Source organism: Lepeophtheirus salmonis, chromosome 13 (assembly GCF_016086655.4).
Source record: "Lepeophtheirus salmonis chromosome 13, UVic_Lsal_1.4, whole genome shotgun sequence".
NCBI classification, from domain to species: Eukaryota; Metazoa; Arthropoda; class Copepoda; order Siphonostomatoida; family Caligidae; genus Lepeophtheirus; species Lepeophtheirus salmonis.
In genome coordinates, this window is record NC_052143.2 from 24,280,537 (window position 1) to 24,295,166 (window position 14,630).

The 14,630-nt window shown below is 30.6% G+C and overlaps 2 protein-coding genes and 1 long non-coding RNA gene across 4 annotated transcripts; 2 read left to right on the forward strand and 1 right to left on the reverse strand.

Annotated features, from left to right (window-relative positions):
• Window positions 1-3,628: 3,628 nt before the first annotated feature.
• LOC121127377 (uncharacterized) lies at window positions 3,629-5,077 on the forward strand. 2 transcript variants are annotated; one of them, XR_005867816.2, is made up of 4 exons: window positions 3,629-3,769; window positions 3,984-4,088; window positions 4,191-4,309; window positions 4,377-5,077. It is a non-coding gene; the product is annotated as an uncharacterized lncRNA (long non-coding RNA). The 2 variants fall into 2 exon arrangements; XR_005867815.2 differs by having other exon boundaries at window positions 3,984-4,084.
• Window positions 3,797-9,966, reverse strand: Strip (striatin interacting protein). The gene is made up of 15 exons (XM_071892505.1): window positions 9,748-9,966; window positions 9,524-9,687; window positions 9,191-9,427; window positions 8,968-9,125; window positions 8,708-8,904; window positions 8,409-8,650; window positions 8,255-8,352; window positions 7,992-8,191; window positions 7,720-7,928; window positions 5,044-5,152; window positions 4,856-4,974; window positions 4,615-4,786; window positions 4,349-4,553; window positions 4,141-4,286; window positions 3,797-4,066 (listed from the first exon to the last, which is right to left on the reverse strand). Exons 1-15 carry the CDS (start codon window positions 9,847-9,849, stop codon window positions 3,899-3,901), a joined length of 2,526 nt encoding a protein of 841 aa, XP_071748606.1. The 5' UTR covers window positions 9,850-9,966; the 3' UTR covers window positions 3,797-3,898.
• Window positions 9,967-9,998: 32 nt separating this feature from the next.
• Coq5 (ubiquinone biosynthesis protein COQ3, mitochondrial) lies at window positions 9,999-12,227 on the forward strand. Its single transcript, XM_040722717.2, has 4 exons — window positions 9,999-10,226; window positions 10,284-10,438; window positions 10,506-10,747; window positions 11,906-12,227. Exons 1-4 carry the CDS (start codon window positions 10,081-10,083, stop codon window positions 12,209-12,211), a joined length of 849 nt encoding a protein of 282 aa, XP_040578651.1. The 5' UTR covers window positions 9,999-10,080; the 3' UTR covers window positions 12,212-12,227.
• Window positions 12,228-14,630: the final 2,403 nt, after the last annotated feature.

A 14,630-nucleotide genomic window follows, 5' to 3' on the forward strand; every position in this document is an offset into this window, starting at 1 on the left:
CAAGCCTACCAAGATTTTCTATCGTATTTGCAAAAACAAAAAAGTTATGGTGAATAATATTGTCAAAAAAATGACCCTTGATAACTGGTTCATTTTTATAAATATTGCAAAAATTATGTAATAAAATGTTATAGAAACTGAAAATAAATTATAGGTTGTTAGATTATAAAATATTATGTCCAAAATGCATCGTTTTGTTGCATTTCTTCTTAAAAATTGAAAATGGACGTTAGATGAAAAAATGAGAAAAAGAGAGAGAAAAAATATTGAAAAATTATTTAGAAAATGACAGATATTTCAGTTAAAGAAATATTTTGGGTCATATTTATATGCAAACGAATTTCCAGATAAATTCAGAAACTTTATATTATCTATGAATCCAATATTAGCAACTGAAAACACGAAACTACGATTTTAACTAAGTTCTTTTTGGCCATAACTTTTTTGATTTTGAGTAAATTTAGAAAATGTCCTTATTCGTATTGTTGTATTTTGAGACGCCAGTCACTTATTGATTTGCAATTCAACCTCCTACTTAGTCTCTTTGAGCTCTAAGAAAAAAGTAGAGTATAGAATAAGAGTTCCTTCTATGAAATCCCCCCAAACCCCCTCAAAAAAAAGAAAAAAAAGTTGGCATCCCGTCTTAGCCTGGCCAAGTTCGAAAGAGGTCCCATGAAAAATTTTACCCTCATAGGTTCAACAGTGTGAGCACCTATATAAATATATATATGTTACGGGCAATGTGAAAAAATCGAAAATGCCCGTTAGAGCAGGCAATGTGCATAATGCCTGGACAATGTACAAAATTCCCAGATAATCCATAAAATTTCCAATAGAGTAGTCAATTGTCATTTTGACTTCATTTACATTGTCAGGTAAAATTATTGTTAGTAATTTGATAATTAAACAATTCATTGCAAGCAATTTGATGATTAAGGATTTGATTAAGATACAATTTCATTGCAAGCAATTTGCTAATCTATTGAAGGGATGTCCAAGTGTGGCTCACTATTCATTCTCACTTAAAGTAGTAATATTTAGCAAGGAGTATCATAAAAACACGTAGAACGCTCATATTACTTACAAACATTAAAAGAAATATTTGATGGCATCTCGTATTTTCTAAAACTCTTAACAAGGTTGCCAGATTAGCTTTTTTAAGCACTTTTTCCCTGAAAAATTAGATTTGGACTTTTTATTTAAGATATTTGGTCTAAAATTGAAGTAAATTTTTATTCAATAGTTTTGTTTTGTATAGCAATTTTTCAAAAAAAATAACTTAATAGGTTCTGCGGCCCACTAAAACATTTGGCAATGCAGCCCATTATATTAAAATAGTCCAGTACATTTTTATTGAAATTTATATTGTGTTCAGACAATCAAACTATAGTATGATAAGAAATTGTCACAAGAGAAGTCCATTTTATTTTGCAAAATATAACTTCGCCAACAGGTTTTGCAGGTGGATCAAGAACCCCTTCGAATATATTATAATGCAACCCGGCCCACAGGTTATGGTATTTAACTGCTTGTCCACAAGGGGTATCAAAATCCATCGCCACCACTATCCTGAGTATCAAGAACCCCTTCAAATATCCTAAAATACACCTTAAGGGCTGTGCAAGTGAATCTCTTGTCTAAAAAGTGTATTATTACGCACCTTTACGGCTTCCTTGAGCATGAAGGACCCCTATTAATATTATATAATACACCCTACCAACGGGTTATACAAGTGAACTGCTTGTCAAATAGGTGGGTCATAAGCCACTTGAAATGTTTAAATGGGCTGCAGAACCTATTTAGCTTCTTAAGGCTCAATAATTAGTTCTGGTAACAATTTTTTGACCTTCAAGCTCCTGGCGGCCTTAAAATAGCATTTCTCGAAAAACGATTTTTTACAAATAACTTTATATAAAACAAAAAAATAAAGACTGTAAAATTCTAAAAAATATTATCGCTGCATGTTGGTATGCATCTTTAAGATAAAAAATAATACGAGCGTATAGCTGATGAGTACTGAATAATCTAGAGCGCTCACAAACAAAAACCTACAAACAAGTGATCCAAGCATATCCTGAAAAAGCATATTAAATACGTTATACATAAGAGACCAATAGGAAAAACAAACAGAAACAATGCTATATATTCAATGCTACATGAACAAGGCCTGTAATGTTTTATTCATAAGACTGTATTGTTATTTCTTCCTTCAAATATATGCATATGATATACATTAGGAATCACTATATACGATGCATGTTAGATGCTTTATGCATACACCTGCAATATTTCATTAATACGACTAATTGTTTATGATGTACATCAGGAAGTATAATATTCAGAGGCCCGGAGACTTTTTTTCATACATACAGACAGATAGACAAACAAATTTTGCTTTATTAATATATATGACTTGTAAGAATATGAGTAGGCAAAAATGCCAGCGATATACTTCATTCATTTTTACACATTTTATACATACATTTTTTTAATATACCAGGGAAATCCGCAGGATTATATATATATTTTTTTTAGGGCGGAAGGAGGGATTGGTTTTGGAATTTTTTTAAAAAGAAATCCAAAAAATTAAATTTTTTGGGAAAAAAAATCGATAAATTAATTTAAATTTCATATATTAAATTTTCTAGTAAAAAAAATCCATTATTTTTTTGGGTGGGGGGGCTACAGCTCCTCCAGCTAACCCCTTGCAGACACCCTTAAATGTATTTCTTCTTTTTACTATGACGCACACGCTCAATTATAATCCTAAGAAACAATCAAAAATAACTTTATATACATACACAAACATACATACTTTGCTTTATTAATAAGATTAGTAGTTTATACTATTTTCTAGTAATATAAAATGATATATTGAAGATTTCCCTTCTCTCTGCCTCATATCAAATAGTAATGAACTTGTAACTAAAATAAAATGATAAAAGTCTTTTAAATATATTTAACAGATTTTTATCATCCCATAATAAATGCAAACTCAGCGTTTTTTAAGTTTAAACCGATGTTCGTTAAATATTAAAAATGATATTATTAATTTGAATTAGCATTTCCACCGTTTGTTAATTGTTTAATGGAAGAAATGAATCAAAATTCGTTGAAATTGTCTTTTTGATTAGTCGAGTAATATAATATTATAAAAATATCAAACTCAGAAACATTTGGGTAAAAATAGAAGCAGTAAAAGCTGGTATTTCTAATATGAAAATAGGCGTTCCCAATGACATAAAAATATAAATATGTATAACTCACAGAGACAAATTCAAATCTCATGTTATTTTCAGTACATACGTGTAACATTATATAACAATTCCTGGAAAATAATTTGCTTAATGTTTCAAAGCGCAAGTAGATATTCTTATGTAAAATTTCATATAGAATTAGTGACGGGGATTAAAGAAATAATAGTCCATGAAGTTAGTACCAGATTCTCCAGTAACATATAATGTGCAAATATTCAAAATTCGCAGTTCTTTTTATTAATATCATGTGTTATTTAAATTCAGTAACTGCCCATACATTTTTTATTTTTGTTGTTGTAGTAGAATACACAGAGAGAGGAAATATTTCATCGTAAATTGTAATAGAAAAACAAATTCCATTCCGATAATTTGTTGTATGTATTTTGTAGCTATAAAGTAATCTATAAGTCAATTAAAATCAATTAGGTAATTTGGAAGTTATAATTTTAGATTATGAAAAAATCGATTTTCCAAGGAGTTGCATAACATTATGTAACTGACTAATATAATGTGTAAGTGTAAAATAATTATAATAATCATTAACATTGTGGTTAGAAATAAAACTAATTCCCAAATTTATTATTTTTAATTTTATGAATAAAATAACTTTCTTTTCATTCATAAATATAAAATAAGTAATTCTATAGTTCCTTTTTATTCTCTTCAAGAAGTAATTCCCACTTTATTTCTGTTTTAAATACTTCTCGATTTAACCATTTTTCATAGTTCTGTTTGAATTCTGGCATCAATTCTATTTCTTGACTTAGAACTGATGAAATGCAGTTGTCAACAGATTCAAAATGGAAATCCTGGAAAAGAAAATATTTGTAGGTATATTAGCACTTCTAACAAGTACTTATTCTTTTAATCATAAAATCTTTACATCTGCGAAAAAATCCTTTGTCATATTCTTAAAATCCCCGTCATGAGAAGAATTGAGGCATTCATAACGACGACAGTGAAATCGATCGACAGCAGTCCTTAATTCACTTTCTTCTGCTTGAAAATCCAAAGGATGAGAATCGACATCTGAAATAAAGATTCTAATTGTTGTAAGTGCTGAAAATAAAGAAATGAAAAATCATTAATACCATTTCCATATGCCCAATCATCGTTAAGACGATGACGAACTTGAGTATATATGGATGTAAGAATCTTCATGTGTGACTTCCTCCATTGCCGACCAAGATATTTGGTTTGCATTTTCAAGAGTTTCAAAGCATACAACTGAAACATGGCATGTCTTACTTTGAGAGTTTTTTGTAATATAGGCGTCGATTTGAAAACAACAAGCATCTGAAAATATAGATACGATGATTTAAGATGTAATTTAATTAAAATCAATATTGTGGTCTACCATAATACGTGATTGTTTCCACTTGGTTAACTTATTCAAAACACGAAGTAAATTGATACAAGAAAACATTATTCTCCAACAATATACAGATGTATCTCCTACTTCAACAGTTTCGGCAGTCAGAACTGGTTGTTCTCCTATAACACAAGACGGGAAGTCTAGCAACGCAATACTTTGAATGAAAACATACATTATTGAATTAGGCAATGAATAATTATTAGTGGTTAACTGAATTCCTTACTTATTTTTTGATGAAATATATGAAGACATTTTCTGATTAAAAAATTTCAAGACTAAAGGTATACAATTAGCAAAAACTAGATGCTGTGACATAAATTCAAATTGATAAATATGGTTGACCTAAGGATATACATAGAATATCATTAAAATATATAACATAAATATCATTATAATTTTTTTTTTAATTACCTTAAAATGTTTTAATAAAAGTAGTAGAATTGCACTAACTGCCTTAACAATTATTTCTTTATGACGATGAACATCAATGCCCAGCTTCATGGATTGAATTGAAGTGATTCTGATCAATAAGGAAGTATGTATTAATTAATTTGTATGTAAATAAGAATAAGACGAATTATCCTCAATACAAAATTAAATAAAGAAAAACCTCTCAAATCTATTTAAAAGAATACCGATTTTACAAAGTATAATTATATTTAATTTCATCTTCTTAGAAATACAATTATATTCTATGTTATTTATTACCCCTCTAATCCCTAACTAGAGAAAATTCTTAAAGACTGGTTGATACACAAGATCCAGTAATTTCAGCTCATATTCTTACTTATCCAAGCTTTACTTTTTCCGTTATCTACATTCGTGGAGTGTGGTCGTTCGAATTTTGTAGTAATCATAATTTGATAATGCATTTTTGTACTTGATAGTTTCAGGCCTTTGCATACCGTTTTGGAAATTGGACGATCATTAACAGTATTATCATTATTATTATTTTTTTTTTTTTTTTGCTATCGTATGATAATTGTAAATTCTAAAAAAGTGGAGGCCATGACCTTTACCGCCTGAGTCTTATTATTACGAGTGTTTTAGCTTTATTATGAAACACAAAACCGACATATGTTCGTTGGCGGTATCAAAACATACTAAATCGCTTAGGGAAGAAAAAATAGGAGGATAAATGGTGAAGAGTTAACTCTGAACAAGGGAATTCTATGAGGGCGCACATCCTTCTCCTTAAGTGTATACGGGAAGTTCGATACCACCTACTTCTTTGGTAAGTTTCTCCACTACTTCCTATTCAATAGAAAGATGGTTCTCCCCACCTTGTCGTCAGGCTATTGAACATGATTAGCCGTTTCATGGCTATTTTTTTAAACTCGAATATATGTTGTCCAGCTTAGTATTTGCTTTATGCAAAATACTCTCTCAGTTCGAGAGTTTTAAAAATATAAATGTGTTTTTTTTTTTGTTTGTTTGTTTGTTTTTTTGGGGGGTAATTTCGGGAGTGTATGGAAATTCAATGAAATTATGGGAGGACTTGAGTGAAGTCAACAAAGCAAATAAAGGACACTTATTAGCTTTTAAGTTGGAGCAGATCATACAAGCTTTTAGTTCTTCCAATCTTCCAAGGATGGGGAGAGGTCCGTCTGTACCCAAAGAAAAGATCTTCGGCCACTTTAACCTATCAAAAGTACGCCGAGGATTCAGACATGGATATGAGAGAGAATAAATCCTGGAAATGTCCAAGTTTCAGAAAGAAAAACTTCAAAAAATGATAAGATATGTGTAATTTCTACATCTATAAATGCATCCTTTTTAAGGGTTCTGCCCCTCTCATACACTGAGTACAACTTGTTGACTTATTATGTTTGATTTTCTTGTGGGGCAAGGCATTCAAGTCATTGGATAGATTCCGACATGGGCTTTTAACCATGTTCAGTTAAACACGATGTAATTATGAAATCGGGAATGAGGTACCAAATAAATATCCGTTTAGGTGCTAGTTCGTGATTGATATGAAGCCTTGTTGGATTTCAAAGGGGTGATGATTTTTCCATTGTTTTTAAGGCTTTAGGTCTAAGCAGGTTCGCTGACCAAGGGGTTATTAGAGTTGGAAAAAATGGGGTGTCACTAGTGTTGTGTCGGTCCAGTCCAGTCCTTGGGACCGATCCTTAACTGTCGGTCCTTGGAATTTTCTCATAAATCGATGGTTTATTAAGGCATATAAGATATATGAAATATGTATTAAGATTATTACACATATCTTGCTAAAAATATTATATTTTTCATAATAATACAATATAGTATGAACATTGTATTGTTACTTAGTTACATAATTTATTTTATTATATAACAGAATAATTAAAAAGAGGAAAAACACCCTTAAGGACCGACAAGTGGGACTGAACTGGACGGTCCTTGGTCCTAAATAAGGGCCGTCACTACACTAGATGTCACTCAGAAATTTTTGAATATTTACCCATTAACTTTTTTAGAAATAGATAAAAATTTATTAAGTAAAAATCTTATTAAATTATATATTGACTCCGTCTAGGAAGTGGTCGGAAAAGTATATTAGAGTTGTTTCGTGCATTTGGGTCTCCTGTGGGATTACAGAACAGTTTGCATTCTAAGTTAAAAACATTAAAAAATGGTATTTCACTATTATAAAGAGGAGAAAATGGTCTTTAAACGATTTTCACAAGATTTTGTATCTCCTTGAGCGTTATAAGTTGGCCATATAATTTTCTCCTATGTTTAACATACAAATACAGTAAGTTGGAACTGCGTGTTTTAACTATAATCCTGTAAGACATATCCCAATTTATGGAGGCTATTCAGGAGCTTAAATGGAGTTATAACTTGGAAAAAAAAAATCAGTTAAATAATCGATGATAATTTTGAGCATGATTTAAAAAAAAAAAAAAAAAAAATGACATATCAAACATGACAATGAATGCAAATGCAAGTAGATAGATATATAAATTCCTTTAAAAATACCACATACGTTTTCCAATTAAAATTGTCAATAACAGCTATGATAAAGTAATTCCTTTCAAGTAGTTCGTGAGAAATATTTGCAATAGGGATCAAAATCATATAGACAATAAATATTTGAGGACTTACGGTATCTCATCAGGAATTACATCAGTCATAATGTTAATTGAATCCGTTTTGGCCTTAGAAGTAGGAGCTGCCGCTAAAAGAATTTTGAGCAAAGATATCATATTCTGGGGAAGTGAAGGAAGCATTGCTTTGTAAAGAATCTCAGTGGCCGTCAATTCTGGTACAACATCCTTATTTAAAATTGGTCTATTCAATATATTATTTTCACTCTAATGATTTAAAAAAAATTATATATAATATCCTCTTTAACTAATTTGATGAAACTAAACAACCTCAATCTGTTTTTCTGAAAGAGAAATGTACATATGTTTCTTTAGGACCTTAACAGCTTCATGAATAGGATCTGGAAGCCCAGCAAGAGTCGTTCTATCTTCCCTTAAGGAATATCCAACAAATTTTAGTCTAGAATAATCCAAAAATTGGTCTAAATCTCCCATTCTAACCTTAGGTGTCCAGGGTAGCGCTCTAATCCCTATTTATTTAAATATAAGAGAAAATGTATCCAATTTTTAAATAACTACCAAAATGTATTTACCTGGATTAATTATTGAAGTTTCCGGACTTGTGCTGGCAATACGATCAATGTTATCATCGACAACTTCGGATCCAGATATGTCATTTGAGAACACAGATCTACAGAAGAAAAAGTTGTTGTTGTTTTTTTTGGTTTTTTAAAGTAGTATTTAAACCTTTTATCATTATCTGATCCTTGCAAGGAATTATCGAACTCCACATCATCATCATCATCATCAGGGTTCATTCCTAAATCTATATGATGTTGTTTAGGTGCCTTTAGCCTGCGAGCACCTTGACTATAGGAACTAAGCCCAGCTTTACGAAAATTATTTCCAGGGTCACCAAATTCTGTACATGCAGCTGGTGGAGAGGCAGGACGCATTTGCTTAGATATTGTAACAGTATCTTCAATAACCTAACGGATAAAATGTTCAGTGTGAGTATTTGACAGAAGGTAAATGATAATTATTACAGCTTCAAGATTATTTTTCTCGCGAATTTCATCCTTTAACTTCTTTAAAGTCTCAAATCCGCCTAAAGAAGTTAACAGAACCTTCCAAAGAAGAAGTAACACTTTTTTCATTGGGAAATGGGGTGAAGTTCCTGAGCAGAATTTAGTTATCATTGAGAAAAGGCGAATTGCCAAAAGTTCCCCTTTAATAGGAGTGTCTGTTAAAGATAAATAAAAATATATAATACATAACTAGGCTTATAACATAATGAACCACTTACTCAACTCATCTTGAAATTCTTTTCTAAAAAACTCATCCGGATGAACTCTAAGAACATGGACCATCGTATATATTACACTAAGAATAACTCTTAGTTCAATAGAATCATTTATATTCACTGCCAATTTTCTACAAGCATGACTAGCAGTCACTTGATTTCTAAAAGGAATAAACAAATACATGATTTGAAGATATTTTATAATATCTTTCATATGATAAGTTACTCAATTTCCATGTCCAAGAGTTCAACAAATGCGGTAAAAATACCACAGTCATAGAGCAATACTACATTTTCTTCAATAGACTGAAAGCATTCTGCATCAGACTGACATTCCAACCAACATCCTTGGCACAGATAAAGAAAAGCACGAATAGCTTTCATACGTTCATCCGGTTTAGAAACATCAATCATGTTGGCAAGATTCATAATGTAGCGTCGTTTTTCATCCATATTAAGATGTCTAATGGAGAAAGAGTAATTTTATATATATCTTTGTACTCAAAAGTCTAATCAATGAATAAGGTGGTTTGTAATTAGTAATTACTCATTCATTTACCCCCAGCTTTTATCTTTGAATCGAAAATAGAGCAGTAACTCATTAAAACTTTGTTGATTAAGATTGTATTCAGGATATTCTGTATATGAGTAGAGTTCCGATATTTCATTAGGTAAGCTATCATCATCATTATACTCAAAATCAATGTCTGGACTCCCTTCATCCTGCGAACAAAAGGAATTTCTTACAGGTTACATTAATATACCACACAAATGAAATATTACCTCAGAGTCTTTTCTTTGTCGCTGAACAACTTCCTTGATCTTGGAGAGTCGCGGAGGTCCAGTTGGAATACCCGAAGAGTTTCCCTCCTCTCTTTCCATCATTAATATTATTTATTTATTAATAAATAAATAATATTATTTTAATTTTTATAATAATTAATATTAAATGTTACTAATATTATTATGATTCTGATGTTGATGTAGAAAGTGGCGCCCTCTGGCTCACGCTCCAATCTCCAGCTTTTAGCTATTTTCATTTTATAGATTGTACTCTAGCTAGTAGCTCTAGAACTCCATCGCTCATTTAATTACATAATTAGTAAGTAAAATATAATGTTTGCAGCAAACCGGAGTCTCATTCCAATCAGGCATTATGTTCCTAGGATATGCTTGCAAAACTTCTCCCAACAGGACTCTTACTCCAGGGATGAAATGACACATTTTGGCTTCCAAACGATTTCTGAGGTGGATAAAAAAAAATAAAGGTGAAATTTAATCAATTTATGTCGATCTTTCTTTTAATTTTATAAGTTTATTGCAGTCATTGATATATTCAGCTCTGTTTCAACCAAATATGACCTCATGAATGATCTTATGAGTGCTGGCACGCATCGAATATGGAAGAATACATTTGTTAATGATCTTAATCCGATGCCAGATTATAAAATATTAGATGTAGCGGGAGGAACAGGTTTAAAACATATATTCCATAAATATTATGTGATCATTTATTTCCTCTGTAACTTATTCTAATTTAGGAGACATTGCTTTTCGTATACTTGAAAAAATTAAAGAGCCCTCTCCTGATGGACATCTTATAGTCTGTGATATTAATAAATCTATGTTGGATGTAGGTCAGTCTAGAGCCTCAGATGGAGGGTACAACAAAACACAAATCAAATTCATTGAAGGAGATGCTCAGTCCCTACAATTTGAAGATAACTCATTTGATGCATATACCATTGCATTCGGTATCCGAAATGTTGTGCGTATTCATGAGGTAATTTACTTTAAATTGCTATTATTAGTATTAATTTAAATCTATATTTGCAGGACTGTATTTTCAGTTATAAATATTTACCAGCAATAAGTTTTAAAAGTCCTTTACTTATTGATACTTTTTTCCCCTTGCTTATTGATTACACTTTGCCCACCTCCCAAATACGACCCTGTATTATCTACATACAGATATTAATTGAGTTGATTGAGTCCTTGCCAAAGAGGTCACTTTTTATACCTATAGTAAAAAAACATTTTATGAATTTGTTCTATCACATTCATACATCCATATTTATTTCAAAAACTTTTTATACTTAATTATTACAACTTTTTCTTTAGTTTCACAGCTAAGGTGCAAGTGAGAAATCGTAAATAGGAAACAAACAGTATAAATTAGTGCAATGTATAAAAATACAATGAATATTAAGGTCTTTCGTTTGTAAGTTATAAAAGACAGAAATGAGCCATACAATAGAGCACTGAATGAAAGGAAGATCGTCCAGATTGTCTGCATAATCAGTTAGATTCGTTGAAAAGATATCAATAAATAAAATATTAACTTCAGGGGTGAAATGTGATCCTCATTGGTAGTTACATCTCGAACGTCATTTAAGCTAAGATTATGAAATTTTAATATATTAAAGTGATAGACTAAAATTAAGAAGCTAATTGAAAAAGTAGATTATTATACCATTTGACGGCAGAACAATTTTCTTTAAAAAAAAATAAAAGGTTCAAAAATGACCCCTTGGTAGTTTCAGTTCATATAGAATTAAAATATGCATCACTTTGAGATACGATTGGCTCAATGGTCCAACATACGAGTCAGTTCTCATCGAATTTATTCTAGACACAAGCTAACTGGAATAAATTAAACTAGTATCTTAAGGTATTATTTTAAGGTTCTTTGAGATTTTTGAAAATAAAGAAAGGATTGGGTTACATGTCGCTTATTTCTAGTGTTCTATTTGACTGTCGCAAATGTATATTTTAACAGTTTTACTTTACTTATATTTATTTACCTGGCTTAAATAACTGAATACCTTTGAGTTAGTGAAAAAAATCTTATAAACTTTCTTATTGAAGGAGAACACAATTATATTAATAGCACGGAGTAAATATTCATTTTGATTCAATATTCTCTTTTTTATTTTAAAAGGCGTTGGAGGAAGCATACAGAGTCCTGAAGCCCGGAGGCAGATTTATGTGCTTGGAATTTGCTCCTATGGAACAACCCATACTGGGTGATATCTATAACTCATATCTATTTAATGTAATTCCTCCTTTAGGTGAGGTCATCACTGGAGATTGGGATTCATATCAATATTTGATAGAAAGCATTCAGAACTTTCCTCCTCAAGAAGAATTCATGCAAATGATAAAAAATGCGGGGTTTAGATTTGTGACATATAAAAATTTAAGTTTAGGTATTGTTGCCATTCATTCCGGGTTTAAGATAATATAAAAATATAATTATTCAATATTATATAATTCCTTATTAAAAATATGTGTGGCACCCACTCGTTGAATTATTTTCAAATTTAATTGTAATCCTACTGTCTACTAGTATACATAGACACTACCCTCTTTCCACACTATCATCCCACGTTAGACAGTGATTAGTACTACGAATTGTAATAGATGCCGTGGACTTGATTTTTCTTTTGTATGCAGCTAGTGAAGAAGATAATAAGGGCGCGAAATCCCTTCATATGTAGGAAATGAACGGGTATATTTTTTATTCATAAAATAATTTTTATTATATATTAATAAAAGAAATCGTAGATATATATTTGTCTGAAGAGAAAGGGGCAAATATTAATGACATAATATTATCTCCCAAATTAGAGTAATTAACAGAAAAATAGTTTATTTAAAATGATTCGCGTTATGAGGAACAGAAAAAGGTGAACATATACGGTGTAGGGAATTCCATTAAGTAATATAAATGGATAAATCTGACATTTCATTAATAATGATAATTCATTGGAAATTTTTTATCCGGATTTAAATAATAGAATAGCAACTTGGCCAAGGTAAAAGTAGATGAAATGCCGCGTCTCGTGAGTGACGTAACTACCAAAATTTCGACCAACGATACAATGCCACGTTGGATTGTACTTCTTGTCGAACTCCTTCTTAATGTAAGCTGCTATATCCTTTTCAATGTTGTACTTCTCGAGAGCTTGAGTCGCGCAGTCCACAGCGTCCTGCTGTAATTCTTCGGCCATATCCGCATTCTTAATTACTGCTTTTCGGTCAGTCATCTAATGAACAAAATAAAAACTACTTATCACCACTTTTGTTCGTTAAAATGAGTACTTTGATTTCGTTACCTTAAGTATTATTCAGTTGTACGACTCCTTCAATTCAAACTCTATCAGGGAATGAGGTGTAAAAAGGGGACTAAAAAGAAAATCATTTTAGTAAAGATCGCCGAAAGAGCAAGAAAAATCAAGGGCGCCAACTGTATATTTTGTAACATATAGGGCTTATATAGAAATTTTGCTTATAAAATTAATCAATTTAATGAAGCTTTAAAATTAAATATTCCAAAAAGAATAAATGTCATCTTTTTATTTGCATGATAGTTGTAATGAAACAATTCAATGGATAGAGTATTTATATTTTGTGTTGGCTCCACTGCTTTGCCCTTGAAATTACGGCTTGTGACGATATTGTCTCTTCTTTTTCAAGTTGATTGGTCGATATTAAGGTTTCTGATTCAGTTTCTGACAAATAAAATCCCCTTTTGTAGGTTTCCTCTCCACAAAATACTACAATATACAAACAATGAATGACCTATTTTCGTTATTTAGTAATAAAAATGGTTGATAATTTCGTTAAATGAAAAAAGCATATTATTTGAAAGGCTAGCAATGATTCCTTCCAGAGTTCAAAATGAGAGAAATTTTTAGGTCGTTAAGTCCTTGTTTATAAGTTGTATAATAAATATTATATTCCCTCTTTCCTTTCATTTTTACTTATTACTTATTAGTTATTACATTAGGCATGCATGTATGTAGCTAGGGAGCGACATAAAAAAATACGTTTATATTAGTTAGTTAGCTACATACACAGGATAATTATTTGTGATTGTATTTTTCTCTCAAAAGATTATGAGGACGTATGACACATATAATGACTAATTAATATTGTTCACGAGAAATTATCAAATAAAATTTATGTTTGAAAGGCATTTATTTCGAATGACATCTCAATTATGAAACAATCCTTATCAAATATACTTAAATTAACCCAATCGAGAATTAGTAAAATGGAAGATATAGTTTGGGTTCATGTATTAAAATAATTCATATAAAGAGGGGATAATATTATGTTCTCACAATAGTATATTATACTATTACTTGAATATTTTATTGAATATAGTAACATTTTTTTTGCCAATATTTACATGAACTATTTTCACATTTCAACAAACTGCGAAGAGTTCATCTGACAATCTAATTAAGCTGAGGATAAAATTATTCAACATAGTCGGATTCGAATAAAAGCTAAACATATTATGTATATCTGGACCTCGATTTGAATGCTAAAATGTTTTTAGCTAATTTTTCTTTATTTCTAGACACTTTATATCATCAGCGAAGCCATAATTTCATCTAAAGCTTGATTAAAAGTATTTATCACACTTAGGAATGTCAGTTGACTTTTTTTTTTTTTGATAAAAATGAAGATAAAGTTTGTGTATTATAATGTACAATGCTAGTCATGAGAAACAAAGCCTATTATACTATATATTTTTAGTTCCATCCTGTTTTTTTCATATAAGTAGTCTTATATACATTAAATTGACATATTATTTGTTTTGTTTTTTGGAGGGGGATGAAGGTTACCCAGAGGGCATAAGTAATGTAATATTA

Bases quoted from the DNA above. Each gene is read 5' to 3' on its own strand.
- Coq5 (XM_040722717.2), top strand. From the start codon at position 10,081: ATGTTTGCAGCAAACCGGAGTCTCATTCCAATCAGGCATTATGTTCCT. The intron at 10,227-10,283 runs ATAAAGGTGAAA...TTATAAGTTTAT, and splicing joins TCTGAGGTGGATAAAAAAAA to TGCAGTCATTGATATATTCA. The intron at 10,748-11,905 runs GTAATTTACTTT...TTATTTTAAAAG, and splicing joins ATGTTGTGCGTATTCATGAG to GCGTTGGAGGAAGCATACAG.
- Strip (XM_071892505.1), bottom strand. From the start codon at position 9,849: ATGATGGAAAGAGAGGAGGGAAACTCTTCGGGTATTCCAACTGGACCT. The intron at 8,192-8,254 runs GTAAATACATTT...TTAAATAAATAG, and splicing joins AACTTCAATAATTAATCCAG to GGATTAGAGCGCTACCCTGG. The intron at 4,554-4,614 runs GTAGACCACAAT...CTATATTTTCAG, and splicing joins GGAAACAATCACGTATTATG to ATGCTTGTTGTTTTCAAATC.